The sequence below is a fragment of the Asterias rubens genome, chromosome 12 (assembly GCF_902459465.1).
Source record: "Asterias rubens chromosome 12, eAstRub1.3, whole genome shotgun sequence".
Lineage (NCBI taxonomy): Eukaryota > Metazoa > Echinodermata > Asteroidea > Forcipulatida > Asteriidae > Asterias > Asterias rubens.
The window spans coordinates 1,995,524-2,022,428 of record NC_047073.1 but is presented as its reverse complement, the minus strand read 5'-3'; the positions used below and the strand labels follow the sequence as shown (position 1 = coordinate 2,022,428).

The 26,905-nt window shown below is 40.7% G+C and overlaps 2 protein-coding genes across 2 annotated transcripts; one reads left to right on the top strand and one right to left on the bottom strand.

The window, feature by feature from the left end:
* Positions 1 to 903: 903 nt before the first annotated feature.
* LOC117297391 (fukutin-like) lies at positions 904 to 20,439 on the bottom strand. The gene is made up of 9 exons (XM_033780392.1): positions 20,222 to 20,439; positions 19,256 to 19,312; positions 17,585 to 17,782; positions 15,753 to 16,057; positions 14,800 to 15,062; positions 12,919 to 13,052; positions 11,473 to 11,597; positions 10,507 to 10,711; positions 904 to 1,094 (listed from the first exon to the last, which is right to left on the bottom strand). The coding sequence occupies exons 1-9, from the start codon at positions 20,345 to 20,347 to the stop codon at positions 1,002 to 1,004; spliced, it is 1,506 nt and encodes a 501-aa protein (XP_033636283.1). The 5' UTR covers positions 20,348 to 20,439; the 3' UTR covers positions 904 to 1,001.
* Positions 2,975 to 5,068, top strand: LOC117297393 (vimentin-type intermediate filament-associated coiled-coil protein-like). The gene has a single exon (XM_033780393.1). It carries the CDS (start codon positions 3,098 to 3,100, stop codon positions 3,647 to 3,649), a length of 552 nt encoding a protein of 183 aa, XP_033636284.1. The 5' UTR covers positions 2,975 to 3,097; the 3' UTR covers positions 3,650 to 5,068.
* Positions 20,440 to 26,905: the final 6,466 nt, after the last annotated feature.

Below are 26,905 nucleotides of genomic sequence, written 5' to 3'. Positions count from 1 at the left end.
GCTCCATCTCCTACAAACACTGAAAATACACCGCAGAAACAAGAATTTGAGTCAAATAACTAATGATTAAAGTTATATCAGGCAGTCATGAGTAAATTCGATTCTGACAGGTCGTTCCATTGCAATAAAGAGTGTGATACACACATGTTTTATACAAATATTGACGGCTTCAAGTGCTATGGTTAAAACTATGACACCCCAGGTGATCCCTGAGCATTCTTTTTTCCCCCGGTGGGAGTCGAGGGGAAAAACGTGCTCAGGGGATCACCTATGTTTCATAGTTTTCACCTTAGCACAAGTAAAAGGCAGTCAATATTTGTTTTATAATACCCCATATATACCCCGCACCAAGGGTTTTTACCACAGACATTTGTTTTTAATGGGAATTTACAGCTGTGAATTTACATAATACGGGTTAATACAGCTGGAGCATATCACAAAGTAATAGAAATTGATGTCTATAGAATCTGCCATTTATGCTAAAACAGTTTGGTTAACGCTTTATAAACTTTGCTGTTGGTAATTCAAGATGGCGCGGCCCACTGTCTTTAAAACAATTATAATAATATCATAAGAAATACTTTATAGCGCAATTCAGTACTACTGGCGTACTCTCACTGCGCTTTACATAACAAATAAACAAATTTATACAAGAGAAAGCAACAAATAAACTAAAGAGTATAAGATTACAAAAAAGATTGAGTGAACAGGTGGGTTTTGAGATGTGATTTGAAGAGGTTCGGGTTTATCTGAGAATGGGTTTATCTGAGAATGGAGGATAGCAGGAAGAGAGTTCCAAAGGGTGGGTGTGCTGAAAGCAAAGGCTCTTTTACTGTGCGGACGTTATTATTTCCTTACCGTGCTGATCGGCACCTGCTCTTGATTGACAGGAAAGAAAAAATATGAATAAGGCTCTCATCGGGCAGACAGCAAACACCGGACTCTGATGGGACCAAAGAGGCTTTGGCCTTCAGCCTTGGTGACCGACGTAACATGCTTGCTCAGTGATACTGCTTTAATGTAGGACACATGGTCAACAATAGTGGGCTTTGATTACGTCGGGACATGGATCCAGTCAGCATAAACCATGGCAACTAAAATGGAAACAGAAACAACATTAATAGGCCGAATAATAATAGTGGCTTTCATATAGTGTTCATACTCGTCACACTTGGTGCTCACTGCTCAAGGCGCTTCAATTTCAGTATTTTCCTGCAACGAGGTACATGTTGTATGTGGAACTACTATTTGAATTATAAGATAAACTCCTTTTCACAATTCCGTAGCACCATGCAAGGGTTTACAAGTTGCTACTGGTGCAATATGCAACAAATTCAACAGGGAACAATTTTCGATAAGTGCACTGGGTTCTCTTACATTTTTTTATAAATGTTAAATATAAAACACAGGGCAAATGGCTTTACATCCCATCCTAAGGAAGAAGTATCTTGCTTAAGGATACAAGTGTCACGACTGGGACTCAAATCCTCACTCTGCTGATCAGAAACACCAGAGTTTGAGCCAGGTGGGGGGGGGGGGTTACTCAGAACTTTCCTGGGCTCTGTGAAACACATTTACTATCGATGATTGGAACTGTCTTGCCACTGGGCTAGCTTGCTGGTCTATCAGTTGGACATATCTGCGCTAGCAATGCAAAGGTTGAGGGTTCGGGTAGCACCCTTGTGATTTGCCTGTGGATTTGTTCACAGAGCTTACATAAATTTCACCTTTATTTGCCAATCATAGCAATAGAGACCACCTAGGCTACAGTACAACTCAACATTTTAAAGGAACACGATGCCTCTGGATCGGACGAGTTGGTATACAAAGCGTGTGTAACCATTGTATGGTTAGAAAGAGGTCTAAAAAAAAATAATACAATGATCCACACTAATATGCCTCGAAATTGCATGGTTTTTCTTTTACCTCATCGAATAACAATATATATAAGGCTCCCCCGGCTCACGGGGGAGCCTCATGTTTCTAGAAGTAGCTGGCTAGGTAGTTGCGATACGTACGTAACCCTCCTGCCGGCGGCGGAGCGGGAGGCGAGCCAGAGGCTCCGTCGTCGGCAGGAGGGTTACGTCGCAGCTTCTGGCTAGGTAGAGTAGAGAGAAAGCATCCGTTGTGTTGCCGTTGCGTCTGTCTGCTGTGATTGAATGAGATGTCTGTCTGTTTGATTGTTTTTATTACTAATGAGTAATATTAGACAATCCCACAGAATTCTTGCAGTTCTTTAAAAGTGACAGCATAGAGTAAGGACAGAGAGTAAGTGGACAAAAACAAGTTAAATACATGACATTTTAGAATTAAAAGAAAGCTTGTCAAATTCCATTACATTTATAAACTTGTAAAATGGAATCTGATTCTGAGGAATTGAATGTCATTTTAATTTAAAAGACTAATACAAATATTTAAAAAAGAATAGAGTAAGAAGAGCAAAAAAATGGATTTTAAGAGCTTATTTTCATTGTGGTCCTCTGTATAAAAAAATCATTCAAAATTAAAGAAGACATAAAATAGAAACAGTGAAAAAGGATACAAATTACGAGAAAATTGCACGTGGGGTGGATAGAGTAAAACACTAAACATGCCATACATATACAAATAAGAAACAAGCAAGATAAAAAATTACTTAAAAAAAAGGACGTCAGATATTATTTTAAAAAATAAGCTGTTCTTACACTGTATCTATCCTTCGATTTGAGGCACACGTAGCTCAACCATGGAGGTAGAAGAATGTTCAATTCAAGTTCCTTCTTGTTGAAAATCAATAGTTCCAAAGATAAACAATTGTTTATTGCCTTCCCTTCCGTTGTGATTTATGTCCAGTTATTAATTTTGTTTAACCTAGTAAACAGCGCCCTCAAGGTAAGTTTTAACCTAATCGCTGGTGTCTAACGTGACAAATTCATTCGCATGTCACGTGCCAGCGCAGAGTACCAAGTGAGTTTAAAGGGCTCCAAACCGGAAGTAAACACGTCTGTACGAAATTCCAATTATACAGCAACGTGGCTTTCTTGTCACAAGCAGAAAATGAAAATGTAAACAAAAGCTCTACAAAAGGAACACAATTTAGGGGGTAACAACAATAACGATGAACAAGTCTAATATAAAGGAGGCAAATGAACACCTTCAAAAGCTTTACCAGCGAGTCCAGGACTTGGAAAGTACGGTACAGGAGCAAGCAGAAGCGATGATGAGACGGGACGAGGAGGCCGAGTCAACGCTGCGTGAGCTCGGCCGATCTAAAGACCGCGAGATCGCTGAACTACGGAGGTCCTTGGAGTCGTCGGAGATGCACGTTCAGCACCTCTTGGGCTCCTGTCGGGAAAAAGACTCTCAGATATCGTTCCTGAAACAGAGGAGTAAAATTCTAGACGATGTTTGTCAGGAGCTGCCATCTTTAGAGATTCTTGTGGATACGTTGCGGAGGACCCCGTCATCCCGGAGTCGACATGCTTCAGATTTTGAGCAAGGTGTTAAGCAAATGACAAACGCTACTGCTGAGCACGGCAGACAGTCTGCTTCACCGGACGTTCGCCCGACTGGATTTGGGCACAGTTCACCGAGGATTGAGAGCACACCTCAACACAACATGGCGAGGAACTTTTCGATATCTGATGACGATGAGGAACATCTATCTTGATTTCATGGTGGTGTCATCACTTTAAGACTTGTTAACCCTTCTTGCGCTGGACTACTCCTCCCCGGTCAAGATGTTTCGAGGAATACTACCTCCGTGTTCAGTGGAAACTTGCAGCTCTTTTTTATAGCTCTATTGTGGCACCAAATGATGAGAATTGAATATTTTGGATGTGTTTTTTGTTTAACAAAGAGTCCTTGAAAATTTTCTCATGACATTGAATTTATATTTAGCATTCAAAAAGTAGACATTGGGCTAGTTGCGATAACGTAACCCTCTTTTCGCAGTCGGCAGGGGGGGTTACGCTATCGCAATTTGTAAAGCATGTAAGCACAAAAGCTTGCTTAGCACGGAAAACTCTTGCTTAGCAAAATAGGTTACCAACAAGAATACCACACAGTGACCAATGCTGCAACTAGTTATGCTAGGAGTAGTACCCCAATCATTTCTCGCTTATCAAAGTGATGCTTAGCAGAACTTTCTGTTTGACAGCTTTATGAAATTGGTTCCTGTTTTAGTATATCGGCTGCAGACGTAGTTTTTTTTAATACCCGGGAAACATTCCAACAGACAAATTCATTGATATTTTAAAACTTTGAATTTATGTTTTATGTACATACGTGTACACTACATGTATAAATCTGCAATCTTATTTTTACATGACGATGTCCACTTGGGGCATTTTTCGGTGGTCTGTAGGAACTTATTAGCATTATGGTGGGGAATACATTTATAATGTGTGGATGAACAGTTTAGTAGGATGTGAAACTTTGTATGGTTTGCAGTAACACCATGGACATAAGCATGAATTTAAATGTGCATCATGGTGGAAAATAGTAGAGTTTGTGGTGACGCCATCTAATGAAATCTCTTTCATGAGTTGTGGTTGCTCTGGAAAGACTGTATGGTGAAAGAATTTAACATTATGATCACCATGTTCTGTGTTCTCTTGAAGACCATCATATCATACTAATCGAAACATCACGTTGTTACAGCATTGGTCTTATACCGAACCACCACAGCTCATGAGAGAGATTTCATGTGGTGGTGTTAACGCAAACTTTACTAGATTATTATAGTGGGTATTTTTAAAATAGAACAAAATTGCTGGTGAGAAAGGTGTCCAACAAATCTACCTGATACAATTATTCAGCACAATGAAGAAGTTTATGTAAAAGATGTGTGCCTGATATGTATGGAGCAGACAGACAATTTGCATATTCATTAGTGTTTAAAGTAGCATATAATTTGAATAAATGCCCACGGGTATGGAACCAATATGTCCAGCCTTATAAATAAGTGTTCAACAATAATGTTATTGTTAAAACAATTATCATACTGTTAAACAATTCACAACAATTAGAAAGAGGAACAAATTGTACAATAAACAGGCTTCTATTAAAAAATTAATAAACATGTTTATTTCATCAGTTATTATTGAGTTCTTCTTTTGATAACAATGGATGCATTAAGCATGACTTATTGAAAATATTTGATACATCATAAGCTTTTTTCCCTCTATATCTGCCAAATAGACTGTGCAAGTCTCTTACGTATAAGTGTCCAACATTTTGTTTACCACTTTGGTCCAACGTACATTGCTTTTAAGTACATTGTGTTTGAAGGAAACATTGCCTTAATGCTTGAAGGAAGCAAACTTGCCTTTATGAATACCCACAGTCAATACGTCAAAAGTGTGGTAAATATGATTTTGATTTTACTCAACTGAGTGATAAGCACTAAATACTCGCGCTTTCCCAGGATTCAGGAGCCAGGATTCAAACCCACAACCCACACAGCATAGACCACCAACTGTGCAATGTGTCAAGAGACCTGACATGGTAATAGTTGTAGTTGTTGGGTTGCCATGTTGTCTGTAAAACCCCCTTTTGGGGAATTTGAACACCGTATTCATAGAATTACTTACAAGTATAAATGAGTCTGGCACGAGTCATAGTTTTGGTAACTCGACAAGTTAAGTGATGATGGTCGATGAACTGGACTTGGACTTGACCAATGACCATTTGGAATGTGACTCAACACTTAGGACCCTGAATCATCACTTAACACCAAGGACTCCTACTCAACACCGAGTGCCCAGACTCAACACTGAGGACTCAGACTCAACACTGAGGGCTCAGACTTAACACGGAGGGCCAAGACTCAACACCGAGGACTCAGACCTAACACTGAGGGCTCAGACTTAACACTGAGGGCTTGCACTCAACACTCTCGGCTCAGACTCTACATACACTGATGACCTAGACTCAACACTGAGGACCCAGACTCAACACTGAGTATCTAGAATCAACACGGAGGACCTAGACTCAACAATGATGACTCAAACTTATGACCGAGGGCTCGGACTCAACAGTGATGACTTGGACTCATCACTGAGGACTCGGACTGAACACCGAGGACACGACTCAACACTAAGGACTGAGACTTGACTCTGAGTACACAAGTTGGACATGAATTAACCATTAGATACAGTTTACCATCGAAAATAAAAAGGAACACCTGAACACCTGAACACCAAGGTATATTTGCTGCACGCTCAAATTATTTGAAGCATGTAAAAGCCAATTCCAATAATAAACTTTGTTGCATAAATCATCACAGCAGGACTCGCTCAACTGAACGGTGCACCATATCTCAAAAAGACCATTGCTTCTGGTAAACCTTTGGACCCTGGTTGTAAGAAGTGGGCTAGGCTTTCAAGGAATGTGCCTTATTGTCAATGATTGTTGACCGCGTCGGGGCGCTCTCAATAGTAATTTATCACTTCGGGAGATATACACGATTCATCCTACACAGTTATAATCAACGTTCTGTCACTTTTGTTGCGCTGTAGTTTCAAGTTGCTTTAGAGGTGGGTTGTAATGGCTCCTTCAGAGGTCTTATTGACCGTGGTGGATTAAATGTCTGTGGTTGTACTGTGTTCCGGTCTTTAATAACTGTTTCGGGTGTGAATGCATGTACCCCTGGAAGTATATTTGAGAGCGCCCTCACTAGTTAAAAAAATACAGTGCATTACCTCAAACTACTTGAGAACAGGGCCCAATTTCATGGCTCTGCTTACCGTAAGTACAGAATCGGCGCTTACGGAAGCAGGGAATTCTGTGCTAACGGCAAGCGTATTTCACGGGTTAGCGGCGAAGTTCGGCACTTGCACGTAAGCGGGGAATTGTGATCGTAAGCGCAGAATTCGGTGGACAGTGGCTCTGTGAACCTTAGATGACAGTGTACACATAAACCTTCATTATTTAAAACAAAAATAATACTAACAAACACCCGTTTCAGACAGAAGGGCCAAAGTCGCGCCAAACCAAATTGTGAAAAGTTTGTCGTCTGAAACATTTAAGAGTGACTGGACTCGCTGGAAGTCGAAAGATCAACTGTTGCAGTCGTTTGGAGCACTGATGTTCCAGATATCTATCTTGTCATGAGCCGAGCCAATGTAAATGTTCAGCCTAATAAGCAAGATCAAGATGCACTTCCAGTCAAAGACTTGGTAGTCCATTTTGTTTATATTTTGCGATTGATGCATTTTTTGTTTCTTTTTTTTTTAAAGCAAGTTGCCAGACACACAAGGCCTGAAGGCCACTTCAAGGTGTGGGCTGCAATAAATTGTCCAGAGGCCGTTGCCACCTACATGTACTCCTAGGGCTGAAACAGGGTTACCCCTTTTACAGTCCATACGAATGTAGGCTTGGGTATCATCAGTCCGAAGCCTGGTCGGTAGAGCAGAAAGCACTACCTCCCCAATTTTAAAGCAAGTGTCACGACCGGGATTCGTACCCACAGTCTGCTGATCAAACACCAGAGCTTGAATCCAGTGCTCTTAAGCGCTCGGCCATGACTCGGCCATGACATGACATTCTACTTGCACTGCTATGGCTCATTACATGTTTTCTGCATATCATTCGATGGAACCAGTTAAAAGACATTTTACAAGAACATTAGTAATAAATAACAATTAATTAATAGATTGCATTGATTTCATTTGGTACATAAATTAATAATATTTTTGGTAAATTTGTGAAAATGTTACAAATAATACAAATGGGTTGATGCATGGTCTGATTTTTGCTAGTTGCCAAAAACAAAATCCCTTGGAATGCGTTTTCCCTGAAAGAAATTAGACAGCCAATTTGTTTCAAAAAAGATTTACACAAATTTTGTGTTTGCTAAAAACAATACACACAAAATTGTTCGTACTCTGCTGATGGCCATGAGAATAAGCTCAACAAGTAGCTTTTTGAAAGGACAAGGGCACCAAGGCATTTTCTCTTTGGCAAAGGGCACCCTATGAGGAAATTGTAAATTTCTACTAGAGCATTTCAAGGGCACCAAGGCAATGGCAAGGGGCAACGGAGGCAATCGCCTCCGTTGCCTCCGTGAAGTATCAGGCCTGCAGCTTAGCACAAAACAATATTGATTACCAGATTAAGGTCCCCAACCAAACTACCATTTCGTATGGTACCATATTATATAGCACTTTACAAACCTAAAAGCATCTCAAAGCTTATCCAACAACATTACCCTTCGTCACTGGACCATTTAACCCTCCTACTGATACACCATCCAAACCCATTCGAAAATCGATAACTTTTACCACCCTGATTTTGTAATCCAGTCTGGGTTACCACAAGATAACCAAGTCTTGTTCTACTGCCTACCACACTGGATGCACATCTTGGGATTTTGGGATGCCATTCGAATGAGCACATGGTTGGGACCGTTGACTTTAGGTACCGGCGGCAGGGTGTGTGCCTGGTGAGCAGGGGTACCCTCCGCAAAGCCAGCGATGAGGCGTGTTGCTATCTCAACAGTGAACTGCCTGCGAGACTTTGGGGTAATGCCCGAGTCTGCTTCAGTGTTGTGTTTGTATTAGGTCTAGACGTGTACCCGCGCAACATCAACCAGGAAATACAGCATTTTATTGATTGTCTGCTGCAAGATTGATACGACTAAAGGCCCGGTCCCGCTGCAGCGATAACGAGAACGATAACGACGCAAAGAGAACGCATTCCATTGGTTGAATGAGCGTGTGCATATTCTACATGGAGCAATTCAACCAATAGAATGCGTTCTCTTTGCGTCATGATCGTTGTCGTTTTTCGTGACTTGGCCTTAACTGATCAGCACTGTCTACACCGCCGATGAGCTGAGGGAATCGTTGGAATGATCTGAGGATTTACACTGTTTGGCAAGTGCAAATGACATGTACAGCTTGTCACAGTGCAGTCAATGATACCAACCAAAGAAAGGTTCCGTTATCTGAAAGGACAGATGTTTCATCTTTAGTGCACTCCTTTGAGTGGATTTTCATGTGGAGAAGATATCCAGATCTGGCCTCACATCATAGAGCTCTATGCCTCACATACATGTACAGCGTAGATTTTGAATCCCATCTTGGTAAGCTTAAGGACATGAAAACCCGCTAGACGTTTGCCTTGGTACCATCGTTCTTAAACATTGCTTCGTCCAGCTTCGTCCCTCTGTGGATTGTTGTTCCTGAGGCAGTTGTCGCTGACCATGTCCAAAACAATCTGCAACGGGTACAAAGGGTGGGATTTCATCCACATGTAGCGGTCTCTCTTGCCTCCTATGCTCTTTGGAGTGGTGCATGCCAGAACCTCACCAGAGGAAATAAATCTCCCACGTGTCATGGTGGAGGACGTGAGATTGTGTCTGAGGCCTGGGTGCGTGGACCAGTCGTTCTCAGCTTTGGTGGTGGGTGGACACCCTGCATCATTCTAATGCCAAACCAGGCCTTAATCTCTTGCATGGTGGTTTTTGCCCTGAACTTTGGGTTCACTGTTTTGTTTGTACACTTTACAATTTTATGAAAAAGAATTAACAGAAAAAAAAGATAAGAAATAGTCTAGAGGACTATCCTCAGTCGATCAAAGAATATGGGCCAAGATGGTCTTGGGCCCTTACGTAAATGTTTTTGTTTTTAGTTTAGTTAGATCCCTGGTCCACCCATGCAGGTCCGGTTTGTTGGGGATCTGTTTAGTGATGTCAAACTTTTCTCTATCTGCATCCAACTCTGGGGGCTGAGTTTGAGGTCGCCTTCCTCTTTGAACCAGATGATGTGTGGATCAGTTGATGTGTCAGATCAGATACACTGTCATCTGAAAGTGATGCGTCTTCATCCGAGGATGACCCTACCCCATCAGGTAGCTCACACAGAAAGTCTTCCTCGCTGTCATCTTCATCACTTCCCAACCCCTCCTCCTCCTCCAGACTCTCTGAGTTCAGCAGTCTTGCCAATCAAAACACCACTCACCACTCCAAGGATAAACCATTCCACCTTCTAAAGTTTCCAAACAAAGTTTACGGATACATTTACTACCATTTGAAAGTATCCAAACTTGGCTATAGATAAGCCGACATTCAGGGGGTGTACTCTCTACACAGTCAGCTCACCACTACAAACTATTCAGACAATGGTTTTGGATGGTCAGTCAACTCAATGACGAATTGTGTCAGCAGTAGGAGGGTGAAATTGTATAGCTCCCTAGGGAGTATATACAGCTTGTGCAACAAATATGTGCTACTATAAGCTAAATCAATTACAAAAACCATCTCTGCCCTTACAGGTACCCATTCACCCGGGGTGGAGACAAGCAATTATTGTTAAGTGCCAGGACCAAGACTTGAACCCACACTTTGGTAAACAGAAACACCTATGTTTGAGTTCGGTGCTCTTATCCGCCCAGCCAACCCACCCCAATCTCTATGAGATTGGGCCCTGTCGGTAGCAAAAAGGGCTTCACTGAATTGGAATCTTTAAAAAAAATCAAGTACTGTTTGGCATGAAAGGCAGCAAGTAAAACACTCTAAAATACCTGAATGACCTCAGGCCATTCGTCCCGATCCCATTGACCGTTTGGTCTGACGTTGGGCGGACTACTCTTCCAGTCCCAAGTGGTGACTTTCTGGTTCCACTCTGTGCCATAATTTGCCTCAATATATTGTCTTGTGTTGCAAGGTACTCGCACTTTCAACCCAAGAATCTCCGCCCAGCAGAGAGTGAACTTGGGAAAGACGTATCTAAATAAATAAATAAAAAGTGATTTGTGAGTTTGAATTTGCCTCTATGTATTGTATTGTGTTGCAAGGTACACGCACTTTCAGCGCCATATTCTCCACCCAACATTAAGTGAACTTGGGAAAGACGTGTCTAGGTTAAAATTAAAAACAAGCCAAAGACACAAGAGATGATTTGTGAGCTTGAACTTGAATAGTCTCTACCCTTGCATGTACTCAAACTTCTTTTGGTTTATGAGAAGTGTTGTGTTATTAAAATCTGCGCATGGCGCAATAACTTAGGCAGTCAGGCCTGACCTGCAGCCGATTTCACACAGCGTTTTTCAACTGCGCAAAAGTGCACAAGTGGACTTACGTAGTTGCGTAAAGTTTTGTGAAATCAGCTGCCGGCTGGGTACAAGTACAAGGTCAGAAGTCTGAATCCTGCACTGAACTGAGCATAACCTGTGTCTTTTACCTCTTGTAAGATCTCTGACGCACAGACTCACTGTATTTGGCGATACATAACAAATAATACAGAAGCAGTTCCTCGCATCAGTGCATAAATGTTATTTCTAAATTTTTCAAAGACTTTGTAGCTAGCAAGGTATTTCTTCATATGGATGTCGGTACATTATATTTAGCGAGTTACAGTGATATTTAGCGCGGACACGGTAATCAGGAAGTCGTTGGTTCGAACTCTGATCTAGTAATTTTTGTCTATGTTCAACCTAAAAATATTTTAAATAAATATTTGATAGGGAAAAAAATTACATTGAACTTACTTGAATTTATTTCCTGACCGTGCTTCTGTGCCCCCATTCCACATGTGATCTGTTTCTTCATAGAAGAAAAATACATCGAGTTTGACGTAATCATGAAGGAAGGATAACTCAAAGCTGTCAGACACCTGTGGGAATGTAGGAAACATTTAAAGAATATTTGATATTGCTATTTATTTTATTTATAGGGCACATTAAAGTGACAATCAATCAATCATAATCAATTGGTTAATCAATCATAATCAATTGGTTTAGCGCCTAAATCAACGGTTTGCTCAAATAGTCTTTGATGGTACATGTAGGCCTCCTCTTACGACAATGCTCAACGATTTGTCGGCAGGGTTTCATCACTGTCATTCTGTCACTTATGTGCGCCAAAGTTTTTAGTTGCTTTTGATTTGGGTTATCCAAATAAAGACACTGGACACTATTGGTAATTGTCAAAGACCAGTATTCTCACTTGATGGTTCTCAATCATATGAACAAAATATCAAACCTGTGAAAATTTGAGCTCAATTGGTCATCAAAGTTGCGAGATATTAATGGAAGAATAAACACCCTTGTCACACGAAGTTGCGTGCGATCAGATGCTTGATTTTGAGAACAAAAAATCCAATTCGGAGGTCTTGAAATTAACTTAGTATGGAAAATTATACTTTCTTGAAAACTACTTTACTTCATAGGCAGCCGTTTCTCACAATGTTTTGTACTATCACCAGCTCTCCATTACTCGTTACCAAGTAAGTTTCTATGCTAATAATTATTTTGAGGAATTACCTATAGTGTCCAGTGCCTTTAAAGGTCTTATTGTCTGTGATGGCTATGATGACTGTTTGTTGTAATGTGTTCCAGTCTTTATAATTGTATTGGTTATGAATATAACCCCAGAAGCAATAATAATATTTTTGAGAGTGCCCTCTCACGGAAAGGAAAACAGCTGGAGCCAGAAGGATTGCCTAAAACAAAGTTCCTGTCAAGAGGCTCTTCTCTCCAGCTGGCCTTAAAAGCACTGGACACCTGTGTCAAAGATCAGTGTTTTCGATTTGTGTATCTCAACATATGCATAAAATAACAAACCTTTGAAAATTTGGACTAGATTGGTCATCGAAGTTGCAAGAGAATCATGGAAGAAAAAACACCCTTGTCACACAGAGTGTGTGCTTTCTATCCCTTGAATTTGACCGAGGTCTCAAATTCAATTCAAATATTTTAGCAAGATTACCTCTTTCTCAAAAACTCTGTTACTTCAGAGGGAGCTGTTTCTCAAAATGTTTTATACTAACAGCTCTCCATTGCTTGTTACCAAGTAAGTATCTATACCTGTATGCTAACAACTATTTTGAGTAACTACCAAAAGTGTCCAGTGCCTTTAAAGAGGATTGAAATATTTGAATGGTTCCAAAAACTTTGCTTTAAGTGATGACAAACACAGAAATCAGGAAGAGGTACCTTTCCAAACTGATGTTTGAGAGTGAGCCCTCCGTTGTCAAACTCTTGTATAAAGTTGCTCTTGTAGTCCCAAATCCGTATCCCAAAGTCTACATCTTTACTGTGCGGTATGATGTCACACTCCCTAAACCAACCTTGAGCAAAACATAGATAGTATAATAATAATATAACTTTTTATATAGTGCTAAATACACCCGAACGGCGTATAAAAGTGCTTCTGACATTAGTTAGCAAGCATTTTTGTGTGTTTACGGTAAAGCAGCAATATGAAACGAAAATCAGGCAGTAATCGGCCGTAAAAGTGTTGGACACTGTTGGTAGTTGTTAAAGACAAGTCTTCTCACTTGGTGTATCTCAACTAATGCATAAAACAACAAACCTGCGACAACTTCAGCTCAAACGGCCGTCGAAGTTGTGAGATAGTAATGAAAGAAAAATACCCTTGTCACACGAAGTTATGTGCTTTCAGATTCTTGATTTCAAGACCTCAAATTCTAAACTTGAGGTCTCAAAATCAAATTCGTCAAAAATTACTTCTTTCTCGAAAACTACGTTACTGCAGAGGGAGCCGTTTCTCACAATGTTTTGTACTACCAAGTAAGGTTTTATGCTAATAATTATTTTGACTAATTACCAATAGTGTCCACTGCCTTTCAGTAGCTCTAACTGCCTAGCAAAATTTGTTTTACCGCAGTCTCGGGCGCTTCATTACAGAAGACCAGTCCTTCTCTGGATGTCACCCCCATTCATACTGTATAGAATGTATGCTAAATTTGGTAGTGACCACTATTAAGGGAATCAATGTGTGGTGAAGAGTTTTTCAACTAGTGGTTTAAGCCCAACGAGGCCTGGTTCTTGATAATTTTACCGAGACGAAGTCGAGGTAAATTATCAAGAACCAGGCCTTTCAACTAGTCGTTTAAGCCCAACGAGGCCTGGTTCTTGATAATTTTACCAAGACGAAGTCCAGGTAAATTATCAAGAACCAGTTGTAAACCGATTCAACACACTTTGATTCCCATTCAGCAATACCTTTTCGGTCAAAAAACATCAACCCTTTTTGGTCAAAAAGTAAAATAAATGCGAAAATTATAATTTGTCAATGATTTCTTTCAACACAACACCCCTCCAGCTATGAAATGGTAAGGCCCTCGGCCTGATCGGGTAAACAACTCCTTATAAGGGAATGATGTGCGCGTCACGCATGTCACGTGATGTGGCAAAACTGTCCCGGCCGTTGCTCTCGACCAATAGGAATGAAGAAACTGCCTTATAATCACAGGTGCAACCTCGCGTGTCACGCCCATGTTTCAACACTTTTTACTGGTCATAAACAAGGGGTTTACACACACCCACATGACGCGCTCTCCACTAGTAGGAACAGCGAAACTGTCTGAGGTTTTTATGAATCATTATTTATCTGTATAATTGTATGAATGGAAATCAAAAAAACAAAAACAAACAAACAAACAAGCAACTAGGATGGCACTTGTATCAACCAACTAACCCCTACTAAATGAAAATATTGAGTAGCAAGTATATATTTTTAATGTTTTAGATTAGCAACCTACATCTTGTGAAGAATTTTTCCAGTTTGCTATGCCACATGTAGTCACTGTAAACTTGTCTAAAGAACAACTATTTGCATACAGTTTTTAAAAGCATCCTGGCGCCAATGAACTTTAACATTCCTCCAGGCTATACACAACACAGTGCTACTAAAAACAACTTTCTGTCTGATAACATCATTGCCCTGCTCTTTCAGAGTTGTGATAGTAGATCAGGTGACATGATTACCATGACGACAAGATAACTATGGCCATTACTGATGGAGCTGATCTCTTGCTACTGATCGCTAGACCCTGATAATAGGACACTGACCTAGACATGTCCCGCTGCTCAGCCAAAACACAATGCCTAGCTCATCCAGTACCATCTTGCCCTTTTCAAGGAGATCTTTAGCAAGTTGTCTGAACTCCTCTGCCTCTGGCGATTGGTCGTTCCCGTATGTCGTCTTGAATTCCCTGGCTCGTTGGTGATTACACTCGAGGTATCTGGAGACTGGATACTGTTCTAGGAAGTTGTTTAGGTCTTTGGGAATGCGTATTTTTACACCGTCGGCTGTGGTGATCGTAAACTCCATTCTAAGCGTCAAAGAAAGGAGATAAAACAAAAGTTTATTTTTAAATAAATAAAAATTAAAAAAGGAACTGAAGTAAGGTCGGACAAAACTCATTTATAATTTGAAGATGCAAAATTGTATTTGTTACTCGAAGTATTGCAATTCCTGTTTCCAATTCCTAATGATTTAGCCAGCAGAACTTGAATCCAATGCTCGTAACTGCTCAGCCATAACACCCTAAAAATTCATTGCTTTGACTCTTCATGAAATTGCTGACTTACAGTATACCTATGGAAGTGTCGTAGCCGAGCAGTTAAGAACACCGAATTCAAACTCTGGTGTTTCTGATCAGTAGCAGAGTGTGGGTTCAAACACCCAGCCGTGACACTTGTGTCCTTAAGCAAGACACTTGACCACTGCTTCGTCCTTCGAATGGAACGTAAAGCCGTTGGTCCCATGTGTTGTGCGTCGCACGTCAAACAACCCAGAGTGCACTTATCAAGAGAAGGGGTTCGCCCTGGTGTTCCTGGCTGTGGCTGCTGTAGCACCTTGTAAATCTGTATATGAGGTGCTAAATAATTGGGTCTTGTATTGTATTGTAAGTTTGTATATTCTCAGCGCCTTGAGTACCTTGTTTGGTAGATACGTGCGCTATATAAGACTTCGATATTATTATTAATATTATCTACAGTAGACATAAACTGGGACTTACTTGTTGTAGGCTCCGGCATAAACTCCGCCGAACCTTAACCTCTTGAGCTCAATATCTTTGATGCATGGCAACCGTGGAGGTCTTCGCTTTGAACTCGGATCGTCTTCTACTGCTCCGTGCCATAGATAACTATTGCTTCTCTCATAAAATATTACTAGATGAATAAACTGGCCCGAGTATTCAAAAATATAATGGAGTGGAATGTCTGGCGGTTTGTAATGGTCTGCTGTGGCGTTGCGTGGGTCCTGTCCGTAGAAAATTGTCCATTTGATATCAATCATCCCGCCTAGATGGTCTAGAAAACCCTGCAAGAAAATGTAAATAACAATAAAATGATAATAATAATGACAATCGTTTTTTATATTGCACTTTACACACCTGAAGGGCGTCTCAAAGCGCTTCCAACATTATTACCCCTGGTCACTTGGCCTTAAATCATTCTTTAAAGCATCTCAGCTTCCTAGGGAGTACACAGCCCCTGCAATAAATATGCCCGCTACTAAGCTAAATCAATCACAAGAACCAAGTCTGCCCTCACATGTACCCAATCACAAGAACCATGTCTGCCCTCACATGTACCCATTTACCCCTAGGTGAAGAAAAGTAATTATAGTTAAGTGTCTTGCTCAGGGACACAAGTATCACAACCTGGATTTGAACCCACACTCTGCTGAACAGGAACACCAAAGTATGAGTTCGGTGCTCTTATCTGCTCGGCCACAGAACCCCACTTAATATTATTTTAAACTTATGCATTCATGATCATCACTGTGTAAACAATGTCACCTGTAACAAATAATGGCGTCTTATACAGTGCTCATATCCATCACTCAGTGACACTTAAGGCGCTTCAACATTCAGTATTTTCCTGCAAGGTATGTGGGACTCCGTTTGAATTATGAGACCTACTCCTTTAACATAGCACTTTGTAATCGTATACTAGGTGCTGTGGCGCAATATGCAATCAATATCAAGCCAGGAACAACTGGCTTAAGGACACAGGTGTCACGACTAGGAGTCAAACCTGCAATATGCATTGATCACATGTTTACAAAAAGAAAGGGCCTCATCAATCTCGCTACCATGGGCAGCGCGGCAAATTGATCTCTCATGTTACGAACGTGGTCAATTTCATAGCACTGCTTAATGGGAAGCGAAACTCTTGTGTTAACTTAAAGGCAGTGGACACTACTGGTAATTACTCAAAATATTTATTAGCATAAAACCTTGGTAACGAGTAATGGGGAGAGGTTGATATTATAAAAATTGTGAGAAATGGCTCCCTCTGAAGTAATGTAGTTTTCGAGAAAAAAGTATTTTTTTTGAGACCTCAAGTTTAGAATTTGAGGTCTCGAAATCAAGCATCTGAAAGCACAAAACTTTGTGTGACAAGGGTGTTTTTTCTTTCATAGTTATCTCACAACTCAGACAACCAATTGAGTTCAAATTTTCACAGGTTTGTTATTTTATGCATATGTTGAGATACACCAAGTGAGAAGACTGGTCTTTGACAATTACCAACAGTGTCCAGTGTCTTTAAGCATTTTTATTCCCAATTCCTTTCTTCTATCTGTTGTCTTAAGCAGTTTCATTTGAAAGGTAGTAAGCGGTTTACTGATAGTTTATTCTACTTAATGATAACTACATGTAGTTTGTCGGTTTTCTGCTATTGTTGTATTATTTAAAAAAGTCTTCTTTGTTAGTTTTTTTAAATGTAATTTTTCATTTTAGTTTAATAGAGAGCTCGAGGTGCACCACTTTTTCAGATGTTTGGTTTTTAACTTTTTAACATTGCTGAATAGGTTCTTATATGTTATCTTATCTCTACTCACATCAGATATCTGACTTGCGTCCAGAATCCCGAACGATGTCACCAGTCGACTTCCACAAAGGTAGTTGCAATTCCTATAGTTCTGATTGTTTTTGTGAAGAGCAACATACATAGAAATGTTTTCAAGACATTCGGGCTCGATTAGGAATACAGGAACGTCGAACGTGGCTGCAGCATTGGCAAACAGTTTGGTCGCCCTCTAGAAGAAGAAAAAAGGTAGTTTAACATTAAAAGCACAAAATAGTAATGGGGTGGTGGTGAGCTTTGAAAAATCTCACGCATAGCTGGCCTCTGGACTTTGCATCTCTGAGTAGTAGTAATTTAGCATTGATTAGTACTATTGTAGCAGTGTTTAGTGACAAAGTATTGGAGAGTGTGATAATATTAGTACTAGTTATCTGGGCCCAATTTCATAGCGCTGCTTGGCAGCCAATTTTGTGCTTACTGCGCAGTTTCTATTTCATAGCGCTGCTAACACGAAAAGGCATGTTAACTTTCCGGTGCTTACCGCACAAAAATAAATGACGTCACAATGCGAATCCATGAGAAACACGCAATATGGACGCCCAGTTTTTCTGCTAACCTGTGAAATACGCTAAGGCTTAAGCAAATTTTTCTGCTACAGTAAGCACACAAATTTGCTTACCGTTAAGCAGCGCTATTAAATTGGGCCCAGTACTAGTGTAGTGATATTAGGACTACGGAGGCAGTAGTGTAGTTGTATTTTATAGTAGTAGTGTAGTATTAGTATTAGTGTGGTAGTATTAGTACTAGAGTAGTGGTATTAGTACTAGTGTTGTGATATTAGGACTACGGAGGCAGTAGTGTAGTTGTATTTTATAGTAGTAGTGTAGTATTAGTACTAGTGTGGTAGTATTAGTACTAGAGTAGTGGTATTAGTACTAGTGTTGTGATATTAGGACTACGGAGGCAGTAGTGTAGTTGTATTTTATAGTAGTAGTGTAGTATTAGTACTAGTGTGGTAGTATTAGTACTAGAGTAGTGGTATTAGTACTAGTGTTGTGGTATTAGTGCTAGTATAGTAGTATTAGAACTACATGTAGTTAAGTAGCAGGCCTAAATTGTTGTTCTTAAAGAGGCACAGCAATGTTTCACTAGTAAGGGGCACTCACTTTTATGAGGTAAATTCAAATTTGTAACTGAACTTGGCAAAGGGCACCAAAGCAAAAGAACAGGGCACCACTGCAATTGCCGTGGGTGCCATTGGTTGATTCAAGGCCTGAAGGAAGTATTGGTGTAATTGTAAGTTGGTAAATTTAAAGGAACACATTGCCTCGGATCGGTCGAGTTCGTCTCTAAAAATCGTTTGTAACCGTTTTTTATAAAATGCATTGTTAGAAAGATGTTTTAAAATTAGAATACAATAATCCACACAAGTTTGCCTCGAAATTGCATGGTTTTTCGTTTACTTTGCGAACTAACACGGTCAGCCATTTATGGGGTCGAAAATTTGACTCCGATAAATGGCCGACCTTGTTAGTCGACGAGGTTAAAGAGAAACCGTGCAATTCCGAGGCATGTTTGTGTGGATTGTAGATCATTATTCTACTTTTACAACATCTTTCTACACAAATGCTTTTCAAAGACCAACTCGACCAATCCAAGGCAACGTGTTTCTTTAATCTTTTCAGTAAATACTCAGAGAACTTACAAATGGAGAAATCACTCTTCGATGTTTATGTTTCCCATCGTCTGCTGAATGCAGACTCTGTAGAGTAAAGACAATAATCATTAATAGACACCACAATCAAACAAAACAAAACAACCCATACAGCCTTGGGTCTTTAGCTTAAAGGCACTTGACACTATTGGTACTTTAATTACTAAAAATAATTGTTAGCATGAGAAACAGCTGCCTCTGAAGTAACGTAGTCTTTGAAAAAAGAGGTGATTTATTACTCTATAATAAAAGAATTCAGGCCTGAAGCCTACGCTGTCGGCAGGAGGGTAACATTATCACAACTAGCAGTTTGTTTCGTGTGACAATGGACATGTGACAATGGACATTTCTTTGACTATTACCAGTACGTAGTGTCCATCCAGTGTCTTTAAAGCCATTGGACCCTTTCGGTAAACAGTATTGTCCAAGGCCCACACTTCGTGTATCACAACTTCTATATAAAATAACAAACCTGTGAAAATTTAGGCTCAATCGGTCATCAAAGTCGGGAGAAAATAATGGGAAAACCCACCCTTGTATCCGCGCGTTTCGCCGTGGTCAGGACATGTGTTTAAAATAAATCTGTAATTCTCGCTATCGAGAATTGACATTGTTTTACTGTTTTCTCAAAAAGTGAAGCATTTCATGTCATGGAATAATATTTCAAGAGAAGTCTTTCAGTTTCACCACTACCTTCTGTAAACCCTGCAAGTTATTTGTAAATCTGTGAACTTTTTTTTTTCTGTACCGAAAGGGTCCATTGGCTTTAAAAAGACAAACATCATATGATGATCATATATATGATCATAACATCATCATCATCATGAATCCACACGAATTCGAATCCACTACACTGACTAGTCACCGTAGACTAGTGTAGTGTCTTACACTCTAGTCTAGTCATTCTTCTTAATCTTAGTCTAGTTTAAAACTCTTAACTATTAGTTAGTGACTTACCGAGAACCTGCTGAAGCTTGTTATTCCTGCCCATTCTAACAGATAAACTTGCATGCCAAGAGAAATCACACTGAATATCACCAGAGTAATCAGTACACTTCGTCGGGTTATGAGACCACGAGACATTATTTGAGCCCAGTTGTGTTACTTTATTCTGCTGTTAATTTGTAGTTTTACGAGTATGGAAGCTGCCATCTTCTTTTAGTATGACTCAATGCCAGCACACGTTTAAGTATCATCTCGAGACGTCTAGGTTTCAATCTTACGCTGGCGCCCTCACTAGTTGAGAAGCGTATCATTATTTTGTGTGTGGTGTGCGGTGTAGGCTTTTTTTTGTGTAGCGTGTTCTTCGCTGGAATTATTACTAAATGAAATTACGAAAAGTATTACGAGCGTTGGCTGCTAAGCCTGCTAGTATGTATACAAAAAGGGGGCAGTAGGGCCTTATCACATATCCACCAAAAATAACTTTGTAGGAATTAATTATTGGTTGTAGCTGCGGGTGCGCGCCTATCATGTGGAGGTAGAAATGGTTCTACTGCCAAAATAGCACACCACAGCAACCAAGAGTCTATAGAAAAGTAAATTCGAAAGTATACTGTCGAATTAAACGACGATGGTTGTACTGAAAGCGATAGTTGTTTATCTTGAGAACATTACACATACGACTGGTCGTTTAGGTTGCTGTGCCTGCTCCCAGTAACAGAGATACGAAGTGCGAGGGTGAATGCGTGTGTAGTCGAGCTTTATATACCTATGGAGTTGGAGGTGAAGAATGCTGGGTGCATTTGGTTAGCTTCCCTGTGTCGGACCCGCGGTGCTCATTCGAGTGAGCCCCCTGACAAGCAAGAGCTAATCAATCACTCAACTCTCGTGGTGATGTCATGCACCTGGGGCCAGCCTCAAAGTGGCCCCGTTCTGACCCTGGTGGGAGCCCCTGGAATGACGTCAAAGCTATTCGCACGTGCCGACCGGGGGGGGGGGGGGCAGACCCGGAGTCGAACCAGGGCAGCTATTCGAACGCCCCATTATGTGGGCCTGGGCATGTTTAACGGGACAAAGTAAAACACTGTAAGGGCTACCACAATGTATACTAATTTTGTGCCATGTCATCCGTAGAATTGATACCATGCCTTAGAAAAGACAGATAATGATTTCCTGTAATTTTTCCTTATCTTTAGTTAACACTAACAGTTCCGTTTTACTTTCATATTAACACCCCCATATGGCACAAATCTTTGTTGTATGCCCTTGGCCTACGCCATTCAACCACCAAGGTATACATGTACTGAGACTAGGCCTGGCCATTGGACAGTGCCAATTTGTCGGCTGTGACGGCTAGACGGTTGGATCGCCCAGCGTCTATGCATTAAAATAATAATTATTATGATATCCAGATCCACCATGCAACATCATTAGAAATTGCCCCTCATACTACTGACAACACGCCTTGGGAAACTAGTACACGCCTAGATGTTAAGCAGGCCTTGGCCTAAACACCTCTCACAGCGTCTTCGCTTTTTCCTCTGTGGCAGCTAGACGACGGCTGGATGACACAGTGTCTATGCATCATTAGCAAAAGCCCCCCCCCCCCCCCCCCCGCGACTGGCTGTTAGTGAGCCTTGGGATATAGTACACGCCTAGATGTTAAGTAGGCTTTGGCCTCACAGTGTCACGTTTCTGCCTTTTCCTCTGTGACGGCTAGTACTGGTTCACCCAGCATCTATGCATTAAAAATAACGATATCCATCATAGTGTAGTAATAATAATATTCGGTTTTCATATATAGCGCTTTCTCAACCATGTCACAAAGCGCTTCCAGCATTATTACTCTGATCACTGGGCCATTGAATTCCTTAAAACATCTCAGCTCCCTATGGGGAGTATACAACCTGTGCCGGCAATGTAGCACACTAGCTGAAAACACAAGAACCATTACTGCCCGCACAGATACCCATCCAGAGCGAAGAGAAGCAAGTGTCTTGCTCAGGGACACAAGTGTCACCACCGGGATTCGAATCCACACTCTGCTGAACAGAAACACCAGAGCTTTTAGTTCGGTGCTCTTATCCGCTCAGCCATGACACGTACCATTTAGCAACATCATAAGCAAATGTCCGTGTCCCCCCCCCCCCCCCCACCCACACACACACACGGATGAGCCTCGGGGTTAAAAGCTTAGATGTTAAAGGAACACTCTGCCTTGGATCGGTCGAGTTGGTCTATGAAAAGCGTTTGTAACCGTTTGTTATAAAATGCATATGATTGGAAAGATGTTTTAAAAGTCGAATATAATGATCCACACAAGTATTACTCGAAATTGCGTGGTTTTCCTTTATACCTCGTCGGCTAACACGGTCGGCCATTTATGGGAGTCAAATTTTGGACTCCCATAAATGGCCGACCGTGTTAGTTTGCAAAGTAAAAGGAAAACCACGCAATTTCAAGGCAAATTTGTGTTGATCATTGTATTCTACTTTTAAATCATCTGTATAACCATATGCATTTTGTAACAAACGGTTACAAACGCTTTTCTAACCAACTCGACCGATCCAAGGCAACGTGTTCCTTTAATAGGCCTTGGCCAAACACCTCAGTGTCACGTTCCTGCTTTTTATCATATGCCAATATTTGACCATCACTTACGTCCTCGTAGATGCACATTCAAATGACAATCACGTGTGCCCTCGTGTAAGATTACTCGTAACAATCACGCGTGTCCTGGTACTGTTTAATAAGACTTCATACTAATATTATAACAATCACGCGTGTCCCCGTGAAGACCATTCACGTGGCATGTACATAATATAAGTGTTTGTTTGCTTTCTTGCTTGCTTGTTTGCTTGCTTGCTTGCTTGCTTGCTTGCCTGCCTGCCTGCCTGCCTGCCTGCCTGCCTGTTTGTTTGTTTGTTTGTTTGATTGTTTGTTTGTTTGTTTGTTTGTTTGTTTGTTTGTTTGTTTGTTTGTTTGTTTGTTTGTTTGTTTGCTTGCTTGTTTTCCCACGAATTTGATTTCGAGACCTCAAGTTTAGAACTTGAGGTCTCGAAATCAAGCATCTGAAAGCACACAACTTCGTGTGACAAGGGCGTTTTTTCTTTCATAGTTCTCGCAACTCCGACGACCAATCGAGCTCAAATTTCCACATGTTTGTTATTTTATGCATTTGAGATACACCAAGTGAGAAGACTGGATTTTGACAATTACCAATAGTGTCCACTGTCTTTAATTCTAAGCCCTTGTGAAATACGGCGGACACAATACTAAGACACTATTAGTTTGCCTCCGAACCATGATATGCCACTGTCAAAGGACTAACGTCGGTCTTCGTCCATGCACCATGTTCACGCACCACTAGTGGTATTCACTGGAGTGAGCATGTCTACGTAAAATTTAAACAATATCGCGCCCTTCGTGCAAAATAATGGAGCGATTAGACAATGACGTAACAGGTGTGGTTTAAGTCGCATACTCGGCGAACGCTTCATTCGTGGGTACGTATATGGCCCTCAGGCCATTCGAACCCACGAGCTGAATGGCACGCGCCTCGATCGGGCATTATCCCATACCTAAGTCCCTTCAGAGGGAGCCGTTTCTCACAATGTGTTATACTATCAACAGCTCCCCATTGCTCGTTTAATACAAGTGAGGTTTAATGCTAACAATTATTTTTAGTATATCACAAAGAGTTAAGTCAAGTCTTATCTCGAGTTAGGACTTCGGACTAACCACGTTTTATATATCTCTTAGGACTAGTTCTTAGTTAGAACTAGTCCTAACTCTTAGTGAAATCGACCCCTCAGTGCCTTGAACGTTGCTCTTTATAACGAGAGCCGACTGTACATTATATCGCATAACAGATACAGGTACAGGGGAACTTGACAACATTTATCTCACCAGCACGATGTCTTATGCAGTGAGCTTTAGACCAGAAGAAAAACATTCATTCATTCATTCATTCGATCATTCCCTTCATTCGTTTATTTATTGGTAAACAACATGGAATTCTTTGTCCCGCAGTGTGCAATAAGTTAAAAAGACAATTTAAAATCACCGACGGAGTTTTACTGTTTTATTAATCTAGCCCGAACCAACTCCCCCGTACCAGACCCATATCAATCAATGCACTTCACAGGCACATAACAAAGGAATGTGCTTGGTACATAACTAGGCGTCCATTTTACGGTATCTTCTTAAAACAGATACGGGAGCTCACGTCGTACAAAAACGGATACTTTTTGCAGACTTTTAGTGGTATTTTTTGTCCAAGATCAATAACATTTCCCATGGAATTGCTTTCACTGGTATCGTGCTTGATATGGATAGAAACTTTTTTTAGGGTCATTTTGCAAGCCAAACGATGAGAAAATGCAGTGAAAAACACGGGGTCTCTTTCGGTCTTTCAGAAAAACACTCATGATGAATGCGAGCGCACTCAAGTGAAACATACCTCAAGTTTAACAAAATCTAATACATGTACGCGGCTGACATGAACGGATATCGGTTATCATATCCGTACCTGTATCTGTATCCGTACGCTTGCGAAACCTCTCTACTTTCTTAAAAATAACATACTGCACCCAAGTCATGACCCAAGTAAATTCCTTTTCAGAGTAAACTATAAAATAATAATAGTAAACTTGCGGGTACAATCGAGTGTTGAGTTGGCTCTGAAGAAGGACGCAACACAACAATAAACTACCACTTAGATATTATGGACGCCGATGTTGGACTGGGATACGATGCGTGGAAGGCGACCAATAGACTTGTGGTCAAGTCGTTAATGGTCCATGCAGTCGAGTTGCCACTGCTCTCGCGCGAACTGGTTGCATACTTCTACTCCCAATAGGAAGTCGGGCAGCACTCCGTAGTCGCGCAACCAGCAGTTCGCGCGGAGAGCATGCACCGCTGCAATTTTGACTATCTCACCGCGTGGGACCATAAATGGCTTGTCCACAAGTCTAGGCGACCATCAGACGTTCCTGAGGATGGCGTCCATCTAAAGTCAACCTCTCGCTCAACAATTCTTTTGGCTCTGAAAAGAGTTGGTTTTGGCCTTGACGTTTCAGAGCCAACACTAGTCTACTTTTTAAATTATTTAAAGTGCTATTTGTATTATTTACACTTCGCAAAGCTTCAAACATCACTTAGATCCTTGTCATTTGATTGGAGGATTGTATGTCACGCGACAGTAATAAGCTATTACATGCCCTAACGTCATAAACCATGTACGTTTGGTAAACTATTCGGATCGCCGTGCATTTTCGTCCCAATCCCCTTTTGTATGTATAATAAATTATATGAAAATATATACTGTTTCTTACTGCATGCAATACCACGTTCTGTTTGTGCACGCACATTATTTACCTAGGCCATAGATAATTACCTAGGCCTAATCATTTTGTATTAAACCTACACACGTGAAGGGCTTTCATTGCCCGAGAGTAATAGTGTGTGCAACGCGTTCACGTGTGCACTTTTCCATTTGTGTATCATCAAATGGCAATCGATGACGATGCGCTATCCATATAGTGACAATGGTGTACTCGTTTTAACTTATTCATTGACTGTCTCTAGTTTTCAATAAACACGCCTATATAAACACAACTTATGCAATTTTAACTCACTTGGTCAAACAACATAAAGTATAGACCAACGTCTTGCCGGTGATTTTGTGCACAAATTGAAAATATTGAAATTATCTCATTCAATATAATTCAATTCCTGGGAACCACTGAATTACGGTACTCATAGGGCCCTGAGAAAATAAAAGTCCTTCTTGCGGAAGTATCTATCTGAAAGCTACGGTGGCTGATCTCCGCCAACAACTGAACACTTTTTCAGTATGGTGTTATAACGCCCTATACGGCGTTATAACGGCCTTATACGGCGTTATACGGCGCCCTATTTTTACGGCGTTATAACGCCCTAAGTTTACGGCAGTATAACGACCTAATTACAGCAGTATAACCCCCTATTAGGACATAGTCTAGTCGCCCTATTACAGAATAAGGGCTTTTTCATAAAAGAATTGACCACAAACGAACTCCCACACCACGCTGTGTGCAGCGGTCACGGGCCACTGACTTCTTTGCGCGGGTAGTTCCATTATTTGAATGGGTACATTAACTTAGACACAATGAGGGGGATAGGCACAGTACCTACCATACTACGGAGACGAACATTGTTTTTTGATGTGCAGAACAAGTACTTATAGACTTACTTACTGAATGAAACTATAAACCACACGATAAATATTCAAATGGTCACATTATAAGTTAATAAAAAAATACAAAGCTGATTGTTTTGATCAAACTGGTTGTATGATGGTTTTAGCGCGTTCTTGTAGACGATTTGCGATCAATGAAGAAAAATAGTGATCTTAACTCATATATTTTGGCCCTTTTAATGATCATTTAGTGAAACAGAAAGCATTAGATTCTCGATTAACAACACGAACACTCCTGGCAGAACGCGACAAGATACATGAAATTTGGCCCGGTTGAAAAATGCATCTTTCTACCCTGCCACTTTAATGGTACGATCCAGTAAAAAAAAACCATTAAAATTGCTCTGTATTTAAAATTACTCATTGAATCAAACCCAAAACTTCAGTGGTATTAGACAAAATGAAGTTGTACCTTACCAATAATTAAAAAAGATGTGTAATCATTGGGTTTTGTTATA